Source organism: Asterias amurensis, chromosome 9 (assembly GCF_032118995.1).
Source record: "Asterias amurensis chromosome 9, ASM3211899v1".
Lineage (NCBI taxonomy): Eukaryota > Metazoa > Echinodermata > Asteroidea > Forcipulatida > Asteriidae > Asterias > Asterias amurensis.
Window position 1 is genome coordinate 1354475 of NC_092656.1, and position 22179 is coordinate 1376653.

Here is a 22179-nt window from a genome sequence, read left to right on the forward strand (position 1 = left end):
AAACAATGCCTAGCTTAACTTGACTTTTGAAGGAAAAATGCACCATCCAAATATAAAAACTATGCTTCACTTCACGCCATGAAAGGGGGTTAGATTAATACTGAAATTAATTATTTTACGTTCAGCATTTGACAGCTGATATGAATTTATTTTTTACGTTTAGCATTTAACGGTGTTTAACAAACAGTTGTTTGTTCTCTCATTTGTAATTGTTGGGGTTTCTTTGAAAATAAAATAAAGATAAACGGATATGGCAAGCAAATTGAAAAGACAAAACATGCCGATCTATAAATTTACATTTGGATTCTCTCAATATTTAAACTGAATTGCCGTATTTCTTTGTGAGTATGGTTTCAGTTTCTTGTATTCATTTCTGTAATCTTAAGCCTACATTTATAGAAACCTCGAGAAACATGCAAAACTACGCACACAGCAAGACATTTTGTAGAGTAAAGAACGTGCAAACACCCCAAAAGATGTTAAACAAAACTACTAAAACAATTTCGCATGTTATTTAGGGTTACTGTAAACTGCTTGGATCTCTACTTGTTTTCATTGTAGATATCAATATACATCTCGTAAACACAAGAAACCTTCTTCCAAATTACCAAGTGCCTGGAAAAAAAAAAAAATATTAATTGAAATTAAAATGTACAATCCAGTGCGATAAATAAATTATAGTCAATGATGCGAACAATGTCTGGTCTGTTTTATCACAGGCAAATGTGTTTTGAGTTGTGGAAACTGTTGTATGTAAATTATTAAAGTCTTACAAGTTAGTTCATCCGATAGTAGTAGTTTCATATTTTTTTCCGTTGAAAACTGAGTAGATGATCTGAAATAACAGATACATGAACTATGTCTAGCAAAAGAAATGTATACATTGGTAAATGTTGGCAAAGAAGCAATCTATGTCACTTCCATGAATTCGTAATAAAGCAGTTTTGATTCTTCAGTTGGAAGAGTTCTAGCCTTGCTCAAGGCAGTCACATTATTCGCTCCGAAAAGACGCAGCTGTAAACCCACCCGCCGTATACCCTGTGCATGGCGTGTGCGATCACACCGAATGACCCACCCGTATACACACTGTCACATCGCACTCGTACACCACTAACCGCATGCGGAGGCCGTCAGGCCGACAGCCTTGTCGGATCTGTATCTTCCCGTTTTAATGTGTTGTATTGAAAAAATTCCAATAGTGGACGAAATTGGGGGGGGGGGGGGGGCTCGAGGATATGCTAGTATGCAGCTCATGAATATGTATATCGTTCGTCAGACCTATCAGACAACACAGGATGTGAGGCAAATGAATTATTCATTTTGACGCCCAATCACGCACTTCCCTTATCACGACCTTTGGACCCTATCATGCGTCTGTGGTGGTGGTTTGTGGGGTAAACATGTCTCGTCTTTCGCGGGCATTATGGTAATGAGCTGACCGTGGGAACTCTTCGCTTATTATAGTAATGAGGTCAGTGGCTTCAACACAGATCCTACAAGGCTGTCGGCCTGACGGCCTCCGCATGCGGATAGTGTACGGGGCATCGTGTCGTGCGATGTTACGCACAGTGAATACGGGTGGGTTTTACGCACAGTGAATACGGGTGGGTTTTTATACAGCGGCGGTCTTTTTTCGGAGTGAATAATTCGACTGCCTTGAGCAAGGCTAGAAGAGTTCTTGCCTTTTGAAAAGGGAATGCAAATTAATTGATATATTCTAAATGCTATATTATTCCACAAGTTTATTTTGTACAAATATTAATATCATGTTGAAATATCAATACTCACTTTCCTTCACACACGGGACCATCTGGGTTTGAAAGTTTGTACTCGCCGCGTTCGAAGATGACGTCACCGTTGCCATCCATTGGACCTATCTCTAAAGTGTTCCACTCCACTGACGAGCCACCTTTGTCTCGTAGGTCCCTTAAGCCCTTTGGTATAGCTGTATATTTTGAAAATGATGAGTAAAACAGAAATATTATTTAGTTTTTCTAAGTGTGGAGGGAATAAAGGTTCTGATTTAACAAAGAAACGTGTTGAGTGTTCATTTGTTATTGATGGTGCATGGTTTGACTCATATCGTGTGCAGATTTTTGTTGTTTTTGTACTGATTCCAGATGGGCCTGCCCAATTATTTCAGTCCAGTTCGTTCTTTGTCTTGTTGTTTCAAGACATTACCTGAGTACTCTCTCACCGAATTGACAACATTTTCGTCCTATTAGGTTGAATCAAAACTGGTTTGTGCAAGAATTCATAAACCATAGCCGTCACACGAATGCGGGTGAGTAAGAGAGATTAGCTATCCCCAGCTCGGCGTTTATGTTCATTTGCGGGGCTTTGCCGAGCTGGGAAGATCATCTAAAGAATAGCCCAATCTGGCAGGAATTATCATATAGGTCTTTCCCAGCCTATGAGCATAACGGTTAGCTTGTCTATCCGTTTGGGACCCAGGGCTCATACATGAAACATTTAGAGCGAACCCACAAGTGTTTGGTTTGGCAGATTGATAATGATTTGGTTGATGTTGAGTACAAAACAAATAGTAATAATGGAAAGCAAACTTACTCTCCCTCCCTAAGATGGTTTCTTTTCCTTGCGGCATCAGCTTTCAGTCCAATGAGTAGATCTGACTAGTTGATATCATGTCATTATTTAAAAAATGTTTCTTCCATTCCTCTTTCCTCGTTTCGATCGCAGCCGTAATGTCTGTAAGTTATAATAATGAGATCAATTTACCAATAATAAAGATAACATTGACAATTTGCAAAGCGCACAAATCTATAGTGCTCATGTCGCTAAATAGAAACATAAACATACACATGTACAATAACCAAAATTGAAATGTTAGCCTAAGCTCAAAAGAAATCAGAAAATTCAAACATGTGATAGAGAAACCATTTAGGCCTACACGACTGGTGTCTTTCCTAACACTATTCCCTAAGAATACTAAAATTATCAGCAAAAAGGACACATTTCAAACATTAAAGACAGTGGACACTATTGGTAATTGTCAAAGACTAGTCTTCACAGTTGGTGTATCTCAACATATGCATAAAATAACAAACCTGTGAAAATTTGAGCTCAATCGGTCATCGAACTTGCGAGATAATAATAGAAAAAACACCCTTGTCACACGAAGTTGTATGCGTTTAGATGGTTGATTTTGAGACCTCAAGTTCTATTTATTTATTTATTTATTTATTTATTTATTTCTTGTTTAACCTGGGAGATCCATTCAGTAAGAAAAACTCACTGATCTCCCATGGATCCCAGCTAATAACAATCTACAGAAGTGAACTTAAGATAAACTAGAATTTAGTGTTTGTAGAAACAAACACAAGGTGTTCGGATATCGTCAAGGTCAGCGTTTGAGTCAATGAAATAAGTGTTGTTAAAAATGCAAAGATTTTTTTTCTCGATGTGTATTATGGTAATTTAGCATCAAAAGGGTTGTTGCTCGAACAACTAACAATTAAAGGAACACGTTGCCTTGGATCGGTCGAGTTGGTCTTTGAAAAACGTTTGTAACCGTTTTTTATAAAATGCATATGGGTAGAAAGATGTTGTAAAAGTAGAATACAATGATCCACACAAACATGCCTCGAAATTGCGTGGTTTTCCTTTTACCTCGTCGACTAACACGTCGGCCATTTATGGGGGTCAAAATTTTGACTCCCATAAATGGCCGACGGTGATAGTTCGCACAGTATAAGGAAAACCACGCAATTTCGAGGCAAACTTGTGTGGATCATTGTATGCTACTTTTAAAACATCTTTTCAACCATATGCATTATATAAAAAACGGTTAAAAACGCTTTTGTTTTGACCAACTCGTCCGATCCAAGGCAACGTGTTCCTTTAAAGGAACACGTTCCCTTATGAGGCGCCAAGTGTAAACTTATTATTTAACGCAACTATTTACAACTATCTCACCAAGTCGACTTACAGAAACTAAGAAGTTGACTTAACAGCCTGAACACGCGTTGAGATGTGTGTGTATCAAACCTTGTGCACCACTATGAGAGCACTCTATTTCCTAGTCTTTATATTGCTTTTTAACTTTACGTTTGCGGGCTAAAACTAAATGTAATACTGTAATGCCCCTTTAAATGATGTTTGACCAGGCAAAGATATAAAGTAGGTTCCAACGGTTACAAAATATTAGTATGATTATCCCGTGCTTAGCCCGCTCATGGGGGTTCTATTGTTTGTGATTAAATTTACATCATTATCATTATGTTTGACAACTTGGACCGAACACCTCTGGGTCAAAAGATGTTTATAGGAGTTTTCTTAACTTTACAAAATTATGATGTCACTTAACCAATGCTTCGTCCTTCGAATGGGACGTAAAGCCGTTGGTCCCATGTGTTATGTAACGCATATAAAAGAAACCCAGTGTACTTATCGAAAAGAGAAGGATTTCGCCCCGGTGTTCCCGGTCCGATCGGCAGCAAAATTGCGCCACAGCACCTTGTAAAGCATTACATGGTGCTACCAGAGTATTAGTATGATTAGCCCGTGCTTAGCCCGCTCATGGGGGTTCCATTGTTTGTGATTAAATTTACTTCATTATCATTATGTTTGACAACTTGGACCGAGCCACTCTGGGTCAAAAGAATTACGGATTTATTTTAAACACATGTCATGACACGGCGAAACGCGCGAATACGAGGGTGGGTTTCCCGTTATTTTCTCCAGGCTAAATTTTCACAGGTTTGTTATTTGATATAGAAGTTTTGATACACGAAGTGTGGGCCTTGGGCAATACTGTTTACCGAAAGGGTCCAATGGCTTTAAGTCATGTTTGACGCCTTGGATCGGGCACCACTAGGGCAGGAGATGTTAAGGAGGTTCCAAACGATACATAATTAGTATGCTTAGCCCGATCGTGGGTTCCAGTATTTTCTTATTTTATGTAAATAACATTACATGCGTTAAAGGAACAGGTTGTCTTGGATCGGACGAGTTGGTCTATAAAAAGCGTTAAAAATACATAATGGTTGGAAAGATGTTGTAAAATGATCCACACAAATTTGCCTCGAAATTGCGTGGTTTTCCTTTTAATTTGCGAACTAACACGGTCGGCCATTTTTGGGAGTCATAAAAAACAGGATCTATGGAAAAGCTGAAAATAAAAACCATGACGAAATATACCATTGTTATTCAATAGAGACGTATTGTAGTCACTTTGGTTGGGGAGTGAGGAAACTAGTAAAACACACATAAATCACAGTGCTGGCTGGGACATAATGTTATGCACCTGGCAAATCTATGCATGGATATTCTTTAGAAGGCTTCGTTTGTTTGAATATATTCACATGGTTCGTTGAATATAAGGGGGTTGGTTGTGGCGACAACAACCTTTTTATCCTTTTGACAACCATCATATAATATTGTAACTTCACGGCTCATGGTTGCACTTTGGTATTGTCACTTTTCAACTCGGCTCTACGTGCTGTCTGGTACCTTCCATACATACATTTTGTTTTGAATTTTTTTCATTGTGTAAAGGCTTATAGTTTGATGAATAATATGACGAAAACAAACTTTTATCCGTTTGAACTGAATTCATGATTTATTGTCTCAATCTTCTCACGTAGTTATTACGTAGGGTCAAAACCTATTTTGCAAGTACATGTACACCATGTAGTGTTAGTTGGACGCAGTTTGCTAACAGCCATTAACCTTTTTTAAATATAATCAGTAAATTAATCATTTTGCTTGTTACATAAAATAAAAGTGAAGAGGATGCCTGAATTTACTAATACAATTAATACAATCGGAGTTGGACGAGGTGTAGACTTGATTCAAGTCTTAGATTGTGGTTATTCTTCTGCATCCCAGGCACAAAAAACGCCCCACATTATTAGCGATCACGCGGGCCCTAACTCGCAATCTCACTTTGCAACGTGTGCAGGCTGTGTATAAGTAAACTGTAAGTTGACTTGGTGAGATAAATTATGTCAGTAAGTGGACTTAACATTTTATCTAAGTCGACTTGATGAGATAAATTATGTTATTAAGTCAACTGATAGTTTTGAGTAAGTCGACTTAGCAAAATAATATGTCGGTTAGTAACTGGTTCCACGAAATAAGTCGTCTTGATGAGATAACGTATGTCGGTAACTCAATATGTTGGATGGCACTCCTGGAGCTCCGTATGTGACCTTTTGCCAGTCAAAACTTATCAATGGAAAATCACGCCATGTGCACGCACATGGCACTGGCGTTTAATGTGTAAACAAGTCTGAACAAGCTATAGTCGCGAGGGGTATGCTGCGTTGGGCATAAACACTTAAGCCAAGAAAATATACAAATGCTTACTTTTGAACCGTAAGACAAGGTCGAAATGGGATTATGTCTGCGAGGCGTTTACGGAGTTTTGAATGATGATTCCGATGATGTATTGATTGTAAGAATCCCCTGTGTAGATCAGAAGTTATGATTTTATATTAATAAAAAACTTTGAATGACCATCATTCAAGAACGGTTGACGTCATCATGACGTAACTTAAACGGTTTCCTCTCCTAATAAATACCTATCTATGTGTGAAGTTTCAAGTTCATACGGGTTTGGGAAAGGTGCTTTTGTTAGCGGACAAGGTATTTTTGAGTTGGCCGAACAAACTTAAAAATACACTAGACTCAAGTTTTTGTCATAACAAAAACAAGGTGTTCGGCTTCCGGGAGTACAAACATACACCCTGGTGGACAATTATCAAAGGAAAAACCCATGAAAATAGGCCTTTTCAAAGCATTTTCCATGCACTTCCGATTTAGAAAGGTCAAAAGGTCAAGAGAAGGTCACCAACATATCCATTTTTGTGAAGTACGTAAACCCCTTTCATATGATGTATAGATTGTCAAAATAGCTTTTGTGGTTGAGGACATAGGAACTTATGAATGATGACGACTGGAGAAGAGAATAAGTAAACGAAAGGGAAATGTTTATTGAAAACGCCTTGAAAACAGACTATAAACGAAGCTGATATAATATTTTTAAAAAGAAGTAAAAAAAAAAAAAAAAAAAAAACATCAACAACTGGTTTAGCGGGTTTCCCATCCAAGTACTGACCGGGCCCGAGGTTGCTTAACTTCACTGATCGGACGAGAACCGGTGTGATCAATGCAGTACGGTAGTAGTCAAAACAAAAAATGTATTTTTGACGAAAATATACAAAAAATCTGATTTGAACCAGAAGACAAGGTAAAAATGGGGTCATGTCTGCGAGGCTTTACGGAGTTTTTAACGACCTTTCCGATTATGTATCGATTGTAAGAATCCATCACGTGGATCAAAAATAATGATTTTTTGAAATAATAAACTTTGAATTTTTATAACTCAAGAATGGATGCCGTCATCATGACCTAACTAACACATTATTCCACTCCTAATGCATATCTAACTATGTGCGAAGTTTCAAGTTCATACGAGTTTGGGAAGTGTGCTTTTGTTCGAGGACAAGGGACGAAGACAAGAAGAAGATGAAAATCTGGATTGTTTTATTTATTTGTTTGTACTAAAGTTTTGTTTAATCCGGCAGTTTATTTTAGCAAGACCACTCCTAATTGCTTGGGCCTTATGCTTTAACCATTCTGTTTTCTTTAAATGTTTTGTATTGTAACATCCATGTCTGTGCATGGATGTAGAAATAGATTAGTTTACGTAACGTCCTTTCCTACCAGAGAAAGTTTAAAAGGGCTTATGTTATTCCAGAGATTTTTTTTCTTCAAAGTATTTAAATCAGAATAACTTGGATAGTTGTTTTAACAAATAATCAAAACAATTGATGATTATGCTAAGTTCAAGAAGTAATAGATGTTGTAATACTGACGTGAATTCCGTGGGCCCAAAACGCCCTTCACCCGGGGGGAGTGGTCGATCGATGCAACTTCTCTATTCTTCTCGGTGTTTAACCAAAACATGACCAATGTTCGTCATTTTGTACTGTTGTTTTCTCACATAATTAAAAGTCCCATGAATCACTGAAGTAGGTGGCCATCTCAGCGAAACTTCGTCTTCAATTCCACATTGACCACTAAGCCATCAGAAGGGTAACATTTGAACAATTTGACGCCGAAGATTGAGAGGAAATCATTTTCGCAGCGTACTGCATAAATAGAGCTATACAGCTCTAAATAAGAGCTATATAGCTCTATGCATATCACGCTATAGCCTTGATCAAGGCGCTACAGCCGGCCGCGATCTGCAAAATCCCAGTCCCCATCACTGAATTCCGCCAGCGCACCCCCATACATAACCCAGTGCATATATACGTGTACAGCGTATGTACACATACGTACTATGTACATGTACCATCAGTATACGGTACACTTACGGTACATGGGTCTTCCCAAGTAGCGCCTTGATGGTTTTGTATCTGCCAAAATTTAGGGCGGAGCTCATTATGCTAATGTTTACTAACAACCCGTTCTCATTGGTTGTTGGTTGACCTATAAACTCTCGCTGCGATGTCAATCACAACGTTGTTCTGCAAGCACTCGCACACATGTGCTCGTCGACGTATTGTAAACAAGCAGTGGCTGTAGTATAGTTGCAATAATGGCGGCGGGCAAGGGAGAAATCCCTACTAGTAAAACAAAACTGTAAGTCGCTGGAAATCAATGGTGTATAATTTGCAACACAACTACAGAAACTTTCAACAAAATGTAACAGCCGCGTTTAACGCATCAATCATGGGTTTAGAAATAGAAGGAAGGAAATTAGACCATGTGAAATGTGTTTGAGAAAGGTTAAAAAAGTATCCAGGTGTCATGGGTTTCCGGCAAGATGGCTACTTGGTAAGAATTCTTAGGTGTTGGGCATATGACAGTACAACACACCCCATCCCCTTGAAGCAAAAACACAGACCAGATGAGATAAGAAACCCAGCTGTTTATTTTGTCTTAATGTAGAAATATATTATTCATTACGTTTCTCGCGGTAAATCAAAGTTGGGGATCGAAAATATGTGTTGTCGACAGACGGTAGAAGATGGCGTGTGGCTGAACAACAACTAAATAAAGTTCTATTTCATAAACTAACTCTTGCCATACTACTAGTACTACACTACAACGTAACACTTATATAGTACAGCCGCTTCCAATTCAGGGACAAATCTACCAGCTACGTTGTAATTATAGTCCTCGTGTTATAATGAAACGCAAGACAACGGAAGTTGTTCGAAGTTGTTCCACACCATTACCGACCGGGCGAGTCATGTCCGGCTCACCCGTCCGGCAGCGCATTCAGACCCCTTACAATCATAGCTAATATACACCACGCTCCCGACACTGCTATAAAAAGCACGTAGTACACTACATGTACATATACAGCTAGCGTTCAGCGTACACACACATGGATGTGGCATGATTGCTAGCAGTAATACGTCATTCTCAATCGCGCCTGTGATTGGCCAATGTTTAGAATGACACGCCCACATCATGAATACCCGTTTATCGGAATTCCGATAAAGCTTTACAAACCCATCAAGGCTGTTGTTTGAGCCACGTGTATGAGGTTGAAAATACAAAGACACGACCGTTCTCACGACTACGCTGTACTGTTCTCGCTGTACAATGTATGGTAATGTACATTTGTGAATGTACTGCATGCGTGTGCCGCGAACCGGGCCGGGGAACAGTACGTCAACAGCCTTGATCAAGGCTAATCACGCTATAGCCTTGATCAAGGCGCTACAGCCGGCCGCGATCTGCAAAATCCCAGTCCCCATCACTGAATTCCGCCAGCGCACCCCCATACATAACCCAGTGCATATATACGTGTACAGCGTATGTACACATACGTACTATGTACATGTACCATCAGTATACGGTACACTTACGGTACATGGGTCTATACAAAGACACGACCGTTCTCACGACTACGCTGTACTGTTCTCGCTGTACAATGTATGGTAATGTACATTTGTGAATGTACTGCATGCGTGTGCCGCGAACCGGGCCGGGGAACAGTACGTCAACAGCCTTGATCAAGGCTAATCACGCTATGGCACAGAGTACAATAAACTTGGCAGCATGCCACCAAATAAATGATGCCTAATACACTACACGTGTACGACACACGTGTTACGCACAACCAATGGGGAAACTTCGTAGTTCTTTATACATGAAATTATGTATTTTCAAACTCGATTTTGAACCAGAAGACGAGATCAAAATGGGATCATGTCTGCGAGGCATTTACGGAGTTTTTAACGAACTTTCCGATGATGTGTCGATTGTAACAACCCATCATGTAGATCAAAAGTTATGATTTTTTGAAATAATAAACTTTGAAAATTCATAACTCAAGAATTGATGACGTCATCGTGACGTAACTCAAACGGTTTCTTCTCCTGATAAATATCTAACTATGTGTGAAGTTAGAAGTTCATACAGGTTTGGGAAGTGTGCTTTTGTTAGAGGGCAAGGGACGGAGATGTATTTTTGAAGAAAAATATACAATTGCAAACTTTGACCTTCCGGTACGAACGGAAGGAGGGGTCATACGATTTTGACGTTAACTTTTCAAATGTTGTCCCAGTCTTGATCTATCAGATGCGTAATTATGAATATCATAACTATAAAATTCGAAGACATATAGCGAAAAGCAAATGGTCACTTTTTGAACCTAAAAACCTTGTAATTCGACACCTGATGACGTCATCATGACGAAACTAAAACGGTTTCATCTACTAATGAATATCTAACTATGTGTGAAGTTTATGTGAGCTTAGCAAGTATGTCTTTGTTAGCGGACAAAAACCACGGAGAAGAAGACGAAGTAAAAAAAAAAAAAAAAGAAAAAAAAAAAAAAAAAAAAAAAAACCGAACAAAAACAAGAGGTCTTCGGACTCGAGTCCGAACACCTAAATATTACAAAAAATTTACACAGAAAAACATTGCACATTCATTTAACAAAAGCACTAGATCCAAGCACACATACATTTTGAAAACTACAAAAAAAAACGTTTTTAAATAGGACGAAGAAATTTAAAGGGGGAAAAATACACAAGGGATTCTAAATCTGAGGTCTCGAAATCAAATTCGTGGATAATTACTTCTTTCTCGAAAACAATGGCACTTCAAAGGGTGCCGTTTCTCACAATGTTTTATACCATCAACCTCTCCCCATTAATCATTACCAAGTAAGGTTTTATGTTAATAACTATTTTAAGTAATTACCAATAGTTTCCATTGCCTGTAAATGATTTCCCCTGCTACACGGTACTAGTTAGCTACGACTTTTTAGTTACAATTACACCAGAAAAGTTCATGCAAAATCATCACGCGTGCATGGTTAGTTTTTATGGTGTGACCTTTCTGTCACATGGGGTAGAAAAAAATACAATCTAAATAGAGCAAAAACATGCCATAATTAAGCATCGAACCCCTAATTTTTAAATAAAATTATACTTACCATCCATGTTTCTTGATGCTTGTGTGGTTCAAACGCAACAATTAAAGGTGTCGGGTCGATGCTTTGCTTATCGTAGTCATTGTGATAAATGGGTTCCCAGACTCATTTAATTTGCTGCGTGTTCCATTTTGTTGGTTATATCGTCATCGTTGTATCAAAATACATTTATGTTTAATTTTACTTCTCTTTTTATTTATTTTGTCTTAACTAAAAAAGGGTACCTGACTAAACATTGCCCCACTTTGTGTTCATTATTTACCTTGAGACCACTACACTAGTGCCTCGCAACGACTATTCCTGTGCATATTGGCTTGTAGATAGGCATTATTCTGTTCTTGAATGGTTTTATCTTGGCAAGACACGCTGATTGGAAGTGCATTGTGATCGAACATAGTAACAATTTTAGTGGCATTGAGTGCTGATATAGTCTCCTAGCATGAGTTTGGGGGGGGGGGGGTGAGATGGGGGGGGGTGAGAATTCAATTTAATAATTTGTTTAAAATAACACCCTGCAGTGAGGAAGGTTTATGAAGGCATACGATGTCATTGTCTTAACCACATCGTACCCACTGGTCTGCTCATTACCACGATACCCTAAGTTGGACCATGCCACACACTCTAGAGGGTGTCAATCAAGAATCAACAGCGGTCATGGGTGTATAAGAAACCCCTTGCCTGCATGTACACAATCGGTATAGTTGTCAATGGTCTATAGATAAAAACTTAGTTAATTGAGCAAACAGCAATAAGCTGTACAAAAACACTCAAACAATTTTGTTTTACAACAAAACAAGTTAGGCCCTACAAGCAGAGTTCTTTCGGTTAACTAGGACATCCTCTTAAAGACAGTGGACACTTTTGGTAATTGTCAAACACCAGTCTTATCACATATTGTAACACAAAAATCCTGTGTTAATAACCACAACAATACGGAGCAATGAAACACACTAAAAACCAGTATTTCTGCTTGAATTCCTGACCGTTTTATTCCAGACGTCCAATCTTTATAAATTCACAAATCTAGACACAGGAAAAACATCTCCAGGCGAGCGGGTTTACCAATCTTCCAGCAGGGGGCCAACCAGCAACTAGCTCCACCGCGGAGCCGTGCTGGCGCCCTCTACTGGCTGATTGGCACGAGCGTTACAATATGCATAAAATAACAAACCTCTGAAACTTTGAGCTCAGTTGGTCGTCGGAGTTGCGAGATATGATCGAAATAAAAGAACACCCTTGTCACACGAAGTTGTGTAGTTTTAGATGCTTGATTTCGAGACCTCAAGTTCTAAACTTGAGGTATTGAAATCAAATTCGTGGAAATATACTTCTTTCTCGAAAACTACGTCCCTTCAGAGGGAGCCGTTTCTCACAATGTTTTATGCTATCAACCTCTCCCCGTTAATTGTTACCAAGTGAGGTTTTATGCTGACAATTATTTCGAGTAATTACCAATAGTGTCCACTGCCTTTAATGAAGTGACCGCATTTTTAAAAGGTTTTCCAGGAGATTCGAGCGATTCAAAGACAGACAGGAATGACATCGACTAGTCCAAAATTAATACTTAGTTAGGATTCATTAAAATAGATAAAACAATACTTCTAATCACAACAATATCTTATTTGAACATTTGCCTATATCAGCGAAAAGGCAAATCAGCGAAAAGGCAAAAACACTCTAAGTCACTCTCCATGTTTCTGGGAGAGCGATAAAATAAAAACGAACAAAGATATTGCCAAAATTAGGGAGACCGCCAACATAGGACTATATAATTCAGTTGGCAGTAGATTCTGGTCCCCCACCCCCCACCCCCGGAGATTCTGTTCCCAGATATGGCAAACTGTGTAAAAAATTCTCCTGAAAGCGCCCTCGTTTGAATCCTCCTCTTCCAAAACTTTCCTATGACAGAATATCCGGGGACAGATTTTTCCAGAACACCTGCACATTAATCCGGAGGTCATTGGTTCAATCCCGTTCTATACGTTGTTCTTTGTTCTACCTATAGGAAAACATCGTTTCTTTTGTTTGAAGCCTATACGGTACCATGGAATTCATTTCGTAAAAACGATCAATAACTTTGTAATGCAAACTCACATTAGTTTGTGTTCGAAACAATTGATTTTAGTTGTGAGTATTCGTCAGCTTGTCCCATTTCACATAAAGATCACAGGCAATGTATTATACATAAAAAGAGTTGCACTGGATTTGTAATAATTTGTTCGTTATCCTTTAATTCAAATTTTGTCAAAGCGTATAGTTGACAATTTTTGCCCTACATAATTTTGAGAGCAGTAAGGGTCCGTTGTGTTTCATATTCGCATTTAGATCCACTTGTCCGATAAGTTTGGACAACCATAGGATTGACCACAATTAGGCCTTGTTGTCGTTGAAAATGTCAATGTGCATTTTATAACCTTCGCTTGTCTTTTTCCAGATGACAACATATCTGTGGAATGAAAATAAAAACTTGGGTTTCAGACCAGCAACTTTCAATATCTATAAAACCACGCATGTGTTATTTTTATTATTATTTATTGTTTTTATTTTATTACTGGTGGTACAGCTTATACAAATGGGGTAAACTAAATAACGACATGATGACGTACTTGCCGACAGCTAACTCTGACCCATCCGCTTTACCGAATATATAATGTCCCCTCTCATACACCGTGTCGTCAGAGCCCCCTAGAGGTCCGACTTCATCAGTTATGAGCTGGCAGGAGGTAGCGCCCATGTCTCGCATCCCACCCATCACCTTGGGGACAACTGCATGAAAGAGAATTCATAGAAAATAGCAATGAACTTTAACGTAGATTAAATTATTTTCAAGCCTTTCAAATTTGTTGGCATTCATTTTCATCGTTTTGTGTGTGTGTGTGTATAGATAAGTTGCAATAGACGCCATCTTTACGGGCAAATTGCATTTACGCTTGCAGGCGCGTCAAGCGCTCAGTTTATTAACGCAACCACGCTGTTTACTAACCAATCAGGCAACGAGTTTTGTAAATTCTGCGCGTGCTGCACGCCGTTCTTGCGCAAAACACATGGCTATGTGTTCCAAATTGCCCGTAAAGATGGCCAATTTACGTCATGTGGGAACTATCTATTTATATATCGTAGGAGGTCCTGTTTTCGAGGTGTCCCTAATATCGTGGCAAATCTTTTACCTCTCTGTGCGCGATGTAAACAGTCCCTAGATAAAAATTGTGTGGTTTTATTTGCCAAGCAAAGAGTCTCCTCTTCTTTGACCAAAACTTAGAAACACGTAATGCTCCACTGGTCATTTGCACTTGTAAATGCAAAAAAGTTGGTATTGTAGGTATTTCTACAAGGTACAAAAATATGTCATAATGTTGAGGCCATAAAAAAATATTTGCCCACCGAAAAAGTTTCATCAAACGCTATTTCAATTCACAATTCATGATGATCAAAATCATGTGACTGAATGTTTTGCTGAGCATTCTTAAAGAAAAATACAGAGGCTTAAAGAAGCCATGTGCCTTATATCATTTTCTAATATTTTTTGAGATTTTTATTTTGTAACCCTCGTATCAATACTATTATTAATATTAAAATTTAAACATCAGCTTGTTGATTCAATTATCACTGTTTATTAATACGCTTTATTATAAATATTAAGAAAAAAAGTAGAAAAAAAATAAATAGAAATCAGATTTTGAAGCCAGTAATTATTCACACTTTTTATTTTTGTTTTATTTTTTTTTTATTTTTTTGCAAGTTACCATGGTAATTTAAAAAATTTAATAAAAAAATATTTTGAATAAAATGAAGGCAACTGCTGGCTATACAGTCATACACAGAGTCTCAAAGAACACTTGTAGTCACTGCAGATGTTTCTTCCATGTATGGCTTCACCGGGAAACCATACTTTCTTGTTTGCCGTGAAAATAGGAAAAACTCAAAACAAATGGGGCCAGTTGAAGTCATCCAAGATCGGTGTGTGGTGTGAACATTTCAATGTCCATCAAGTTTTAATATATGTTTGCATACTTCGTATTAACAATTGAAGATAATTAGGGCATCGGTTGATATATTGCATCATTATTTTTTTCCCAATTCAAAGAAAAAGGCATAATAGCGTGATAACTGGTAAGCAGAGGATATATGTTCTCATTGTTCGATGGCGGGCAGGCAACCCTTAACTCCTTTAATGCACTGGACATGTCAGTGACCAGTATTCATTCTCACTTGGTGTATCCCAACATATGCATACAGTAACAACTGTGTGAACATTTGGACTTAGTTGGTCATCGCAGTTGCTTGAGAACAATGAAAGAAAAAACACCCTTGTTCCTAAATTGTTTGCTTTCAGATGCTGAAGTCATTTATTATCTGAGTGAGAAATTACCCTTTCCCCAAAATCTGTTACTTCAAAAGAAGCCGTTTCACACAATGTTTGACACTACCAACAGCTCTCCATTGCTCGTTACTAAGTAAATTTTTATGCTAACAATTCCTTTTGAGTAATTACCAATAGTGCCCAGTGCCTACAACCAAGGATACAACACTACAAATGATCTCTTGACCCGTGCGAAGGTCTTGGAACCAACACTAGCCACCTCCCCCAGTAGTGTCAGTTACCATGGTTTCCGATGAGTGTGTCCGCTCCCTGTGGCATCATTCTACAATCCTCAGTGTAGAGACTCTTGAGTCCATCCAGATCATTAGCGCCGAAAAACTTCCCAAATGCAGCATTCTGCTTCTCAATCGCTTCCAACAAATCTAGATATAAAAATTATAATAATAATAGTGGCATATTATAGCCTCAAATTCTGGGCACCGTGACGCTCTACTGACATCCAACTAACAGCATTTTTGCTGCAAGGTATGTGGAGCTACATCAATTAAATGGGGGAATGATTTGCTTCTTGCCCCCCCCCCCCCCCCCCTAACTCATAGGCCTACACTTTATGAACATTGAAATAACCGCAAACAATCGTTCATCATGAAATGCATATTCATGAGCCTTTGTTTAAAAGGAAAATACCGGTCCCACTGCAGCGATAACGAGAACGATAACGATAACGATGCAAAAAGAACTCATTCCATTGGTTGAATGAGCGTTGAATGGTTGGTCTTTAGCCTTCAAACAATCTGAAATGTAGGTTTATACTTTTTCTCAGTGTGGAACATCAGCGTGGAATTTCCTGTTTGAAACCTATTTGCCTCCGAAAAATAAACGCAAGCTTGGCTGGACGTTCTCCACTGCCTCTAAAAATCCCCATCATAGACTTAAAGATTGGAAGTGTCCTTTGCAAATCGTAAATAATACCCTTGCCCTTTAAAATATGAAAATCCAGGCTGCTTGGACTATGGACTATACGAATTGATCTTATGCACATGACGTCATTTCAGTAGGGCGCCCTCACCTAGAGGTCAAAAGGAGGTTGTTCATTGGCCAATCCTGTGCGCCGCGCGTACAAATCTGTGCGTTTCGATTGTTTCGTCACTGTTTTTCCTCTAAGATGGCGTCTGGGTGACGTCAATGCATAAGGTCTATTTACCAACATTGGTTATCTAACTGGCATACTGATAGATGTATATAGGCCTAGTTTATATGGAAAGGTTCTTGCGGTAACACCATGTATAATGACTATTTCTAATGAGTTGGGGTGGTTCTGAAAAGAACCGGTTGATATAACTCTAACTCTCCAACTAGGTTTTATTGTTCTGTAATCATTTCAGACTAGTATTTATATTAAGAGCAAAACTGTAAATACTGTAGGCCACCCCTTATAAAAATTCACTGTAGTTTTACCATAGTTATTCTATAGTTTCACTATAGTTTGTAAAGTTTTATTATAATACCTATAGTAAAAATAAAGTTTCCCTCAGAGTAAAGTTACTGTAGTTTTATTACAATACGTACTTCAGTAAAACTACAATATAACTGTAGTATATTAGAAGTAAAACTACAGTTTTATATTTTGGATAAACTTCAGTTTTACTTTAAAAATTCACTGTAGTTTTACCATAGTTATTCTATAGTTTCACTATAGTTTGTAAAGTTTACTATAATACCTATAGTAAAAAATAAATTTTCCCTCAGAGTAAAGTTACTGTAGTTTTATTACAATACGTACTTCAGTAAAACTACAATATAACTGTAGTATATTAGAAGTAAAACTACAGTTTTATATTTTGAATATACTTCAGTTTTACTTTAAAAATTCACTGTAGTTTTACCATAGTTATTCTATAGTTTCACTATAGTTTGTAAAGTTTACTATAATACCTATAGTAAAAAATAAATTTTCCCTCAGAGTAAAGTTATTGTAGTTTTATTAAAATACGTACTTCAGTAAAACTACAATACAACAGTAGTATATAACAAGTAAAACTATAGTTTTATATTTTGAATATACTTCAGTTTTACTTTATCTACAAACTGAGGTTAAACTTTTAAAAAAACTGTAGTAAAACTTAATACTAAGATTTTACTAAAGAATTCTAGTTTTCTATGGATCTAAATTTCTACAATATTGCGTTTATTTTTAAAAGTGGAGTCCCTGTTTCAGGTTGTCTATATTCTATAGAAATTAGTTTCTTAGTTTCTATTATAAACATTTCTTTAAAAACTTTTCAAAAGTAGAATCCCAGCTTAAACAAAAATGTTTTTAAACATACTCTTCCCCCCCCCCCCCCGAGTTCAAGATCTTTGTATTGTGGCTCGAAAAATAATGACTGGACACTTTTCCACCAATAGAGGGCGCTATACGATAAGTGGTTGTATAACAGGTCAGCACCTAGACTTCGCTTATGTAAACTGAATAGCTATGTTCTGCACAACATGTGGAGCCCGTCTATCTATCAGTCAGAGTCAGTTTCAAACTGTTTCAAACGGCAGACACCAACGGATTCTATATTCTGTGATGATGTTGTAGTTTTGGTGTATGATAATTGTACATTATGGAGGTATTTCCAGTGAATTTTAAAGGCTGACTGTGTGGGGGCTGATTAAATGTGAATTTCACAGTGAAAAATTAAGAGCAAGAGAGAATAGACGATCGACGTCCGTCAGGTACCGTCGCCGTGAGAGTGATGTCGGTGATCATTTTTGTTTGGTAAGTACGTGTTAGATTTTAGCCTAATTGTTGTTTTTGTTTTTTGTGTGTAATTAATCGCTTTGGTTTGGTTGGACTTGGAACCTATGAGGGATATGTTAAAGATTATTCTATTAATTTTAAGTGTTCCAGGGGTCGAAATTAAGTGTATTTCCATGGTAGTCAGCAGGGCTAGTGACCAATAATTTTTAGTAGCCCTGATTAGATTTTGGTAGCCCGATAGACACATTATGTCTCGCGTCACGGCTCAAACTTTACAATACACCAATAACATAGTTCTTTATTGTTTGTGATGATGATTTTTGCATTATTTTTTCCACTAGCCCGTCGGGCTATCAAACTGGAAAAATGAGTAGCCCGGCTGTAAATCTGGTAGTCCCGGGCTAGCGGGCTAGTGGCAATTTCGACCCCTGTGTTCTTGGGGAAAAGATTCATACATAATAGGGGGCCTACTTGATACTCTGTCCATGCTGTCTTGGTCTACCCTGTACTGTTATTAATATTATTATAATTCAGAATCAGAGCCACCATTCATAAATTTATCTTAATTAGTTGCAGTGTATAAACTCATGAATGAAGGCCCTGAATTATAATTTTTTGTAGCAGACTCTTAACACTTCTGAATGCAGACTCTTGTCGATGCATTCGGCCACACAAGCATGAGAAGCATGACAAGTGGGGCTAGGCATGCTATTGCTAGGCAAAGTGCTGCAGTGAGGTTAACTAGTTTTTATTTAATTTTGTTAAAAAAAAAAAAAATCTGTGGTATGGTATGTTTGTGTTTATTTAATCCTTAATTATTTTTGTTGGCCCTACTTCACTTTTTTTCTTGGCTAGGAAATTGCCTTGGGTCCGACATTTAAACCCAAATTAATATTTGATAGTGTGGGTTTCGTTAAACATTAGTTGTCACGTTCATAATCATGACAGAAAGTACTTAGACTGGAGTAGTCGATAACCTCTTTCCTCATCTGACTTTACAGACTGGAGAATTGTGCAAACCTAATAGTTTTGGCAAATGTTTTATTATTTCTGACACGTATTTTCCAATTTCTTCTTTTACAGATCTTGTGCTTCTCTGATAAAGACAACTCAATCAACATCACCATCAACAGAAGGCTGGCAATGAAGCATGGTGCGGTGTTTAGGCTACGTCTTCCTCAAGATAATTATTCCAAAAAGAGATTAATCCTGTCCTGTGATATTGCTAAAAAAGGTGCTGCATGTATTTCATTTACACTGCTTTCTGGTAAAACTACAGTTAAGTTGTGGTATACTATTAAACTAAGGAATACTATAGTTACACTGCAATCGTATTGCAGTTTTATTGTAATTATACTGCAGGTTTACTGTAAAAAAAGTAATGATGTGGTAAAACTACAGTTATGTTGTGGTAATACTATAGTTTAACTAAGTAATACTACAGTTTCACTGCAATCGAATTGCAGTGTTACTGTAATTATACTGCTGGTGTACTATACAAAATGTTCGAAAACAGTATAGATTTACTACAGTAAGTACTATAGTATAACTCCAGGATAACTATAGTATAAGTATAATTACTGGAGTAATTTTGAAGTAAAAGTGTAGTGAAACTTCAATAAAACTACAGTTGTACTGCAATTAAATTGTAGTATTTTTATAGTAGAATTGTAGTGAATTTTAAAGTAATGATGTGGTAAAACTACAGTTATGTTGTGGTAATACTATAGTTTAACTAAGTAATACTACAGTTTTACTGCAATAAAACTAGTTTTACTGTAATTATACTGCAGGTTTACTATACAAAATGTTCGAAAACAGTATAGATTTACTACAGTAAGTATTATAGTATAACTACAGGATAACAATAGTATAAGTATAATTACTGTAGAGTAATTTTGAAGTAAAAGTATAGTGAAACTTCAATAAAACTACAGTTATACTACAATTAAATTGTAGTATTTTTATAGTAGAATTGTAGTGAATTTTAAAGTAATGATGTGGTAAAACTACAGTTATGTTGTGGTAATACTATAGTTTAACTAAGTAATACTATAGTTAAACTGCAATAAAACTGTAGTTATACTGTAGTTTTACTGCAGGTTTACTATACAAAATGTTCGAAAACAGTATAGATTTACTACAGTTAGTACTATAGTATAACTCCAGGATAACTATAGTAAAAGTATAATTACTGGAGTAATTTTGAAATAAAAGTGTAGTGAAACTTCAATAAAACTACAGTTATACTGCAATTAAATTGTAGTATTTTTTATAGTAAAACTACAGTGAATTTTTATAAGGGACAGCCCTTATATTCCCATTTAAGAAGGCCTAGTTGACGAACAATGCTTCAAATGGTTTTAGAATGGTCAAATGTACCCTCTTCCTTTTCCAGCCTATCTGTTATTTAAACGTGGGCTTGCGCAACAAGAATATAGACCCTTTTGTTTACGATGCCACAGGCGCATTTCACACGCAAACGAAAAACACATCCACGTGCAACTTTGCACATTATACCTTTCAATACGGGATTGTACACATATATAGGCCTAAATGTAGATAAACATTTATTATCTTTGCACACAGGTAGTGTATTCAGAGATTATGATATCGAATGACCATACAGGCAACGCCAAACCATCATGACCAAGGATAGAACATACAGAGTAAGGACCTTGCTCTATGGATAGAATCATTGGCCCAACCCCAACCATGTTCTTATTCTTACACGGCCCAAACTACACTAACATTCCATTATTTTGAAGTGAATACTTACTGGCCATGGTGTGGCAGGTGGTTTGTTACAAAGAGCTGTGTGTGGAGAGTTCTTGCTGTTCTGCGACGGCTATTATAGAGCTGGGTCTGTTTAGTTGGTGTGTGTGATTGTACGATACGTGACACTGGGAACATTACACGTCATGTGTTTAAAGGCTGGCAGGATTGTGCATGGCCCTTTTATAATAATAGAGGGGATCGTTCAAATAGCAGGGTCAAATTCGGCAAATTCTTTTCAACTAAGCTCTAGTGCTACTAGCTTTGTTCGTGGCTTTAAAATAAACCACAATCGAGCATAAATTTGAGCCGTGTGTGCATAAGTCTTGCCCCGAGGCGATTGCTCGATATTGGATAGTGTATGTACTGCGCTAAACTGTAACTCGCTAAAGCGCGCCCTCCTTCGACTGGTTCGTGGGGCAAGACTAGTCTCCGGCGTAGTCTAGCGAGTCTAGTCTTGCCTAGACTAGGCCCCTGTCTTTATCCGCTCGAAGAATGACGTCAGACGTTCAGGCTAAGTCTTGCCCCACAAACCAGTCAAAGGAGGGCGCGCTTTAGCGAGTCAGCACTGAGCGCAGTACACTATCCAATATCGAGCAATCTTGGGGCAAGACTATGTGTGCATCAATGCGATGCGGGACGGCTGTGCAGTCTACACGTGCACGAGGTGGTTCTAGTGAGCACCGACATACGCCCTTTTCGAATCAACGGCTTCGGCTCCAGATTCGGCTTAGGCTAGCTTGGCACTGTGGCTGTTTTGACAATTTGCGCGTGCTTTGCCTATTACGCGCTCAGACAAGAGAACGTTGTCTGAAGCCAAATCCAAAGCCGAAGCCGTGGTTTCAAAAGGGCCACAGTGTCCATAAATGGCTGGGGAGTGTCCAGTCCCTTTTAAAAAGGCAAACTTTACAG

The 22179-nt window shown here is 37.8% G+C and overlaps 1 protein-coding gene across 1 annotated transcript; it reads right to left on the reverse strand.

The window, feature by feature from the left end:
• Nucleotides 1-1671: 1671 nt before the first annotated feature.
• On the reverse strand, nucleotides 1672-21603 carry LOC139941637 (uncharacterized). The gene is made up of 6 exons (XM_071938223.1): nucleotides 21272-21603; nucleotides 16028-16168; nucleotides 14032-14191; nucleotides 11429-13871; nucleotides 2569-2709; nucleotides 1672-1945 (listed from the first exon to the last, which is right to left on the reverse strand). Exons 1-4 carry the CDS (start codon nucleotides 21276-21278, stop codon nucleotides 13796-13798), a joined length of 384 nt encoding a protein of 127 aa, XP_071794324.1. The 5' UTR covers nucleotides 21279-21603; the 3' UTR covers nucleotides 1672-1945; nucleotides 2569-2709; nucleotides 11429-13795.
• Between the last annotated feature and the right edge of the window lie 576 nt (nucleotides 21604-22179).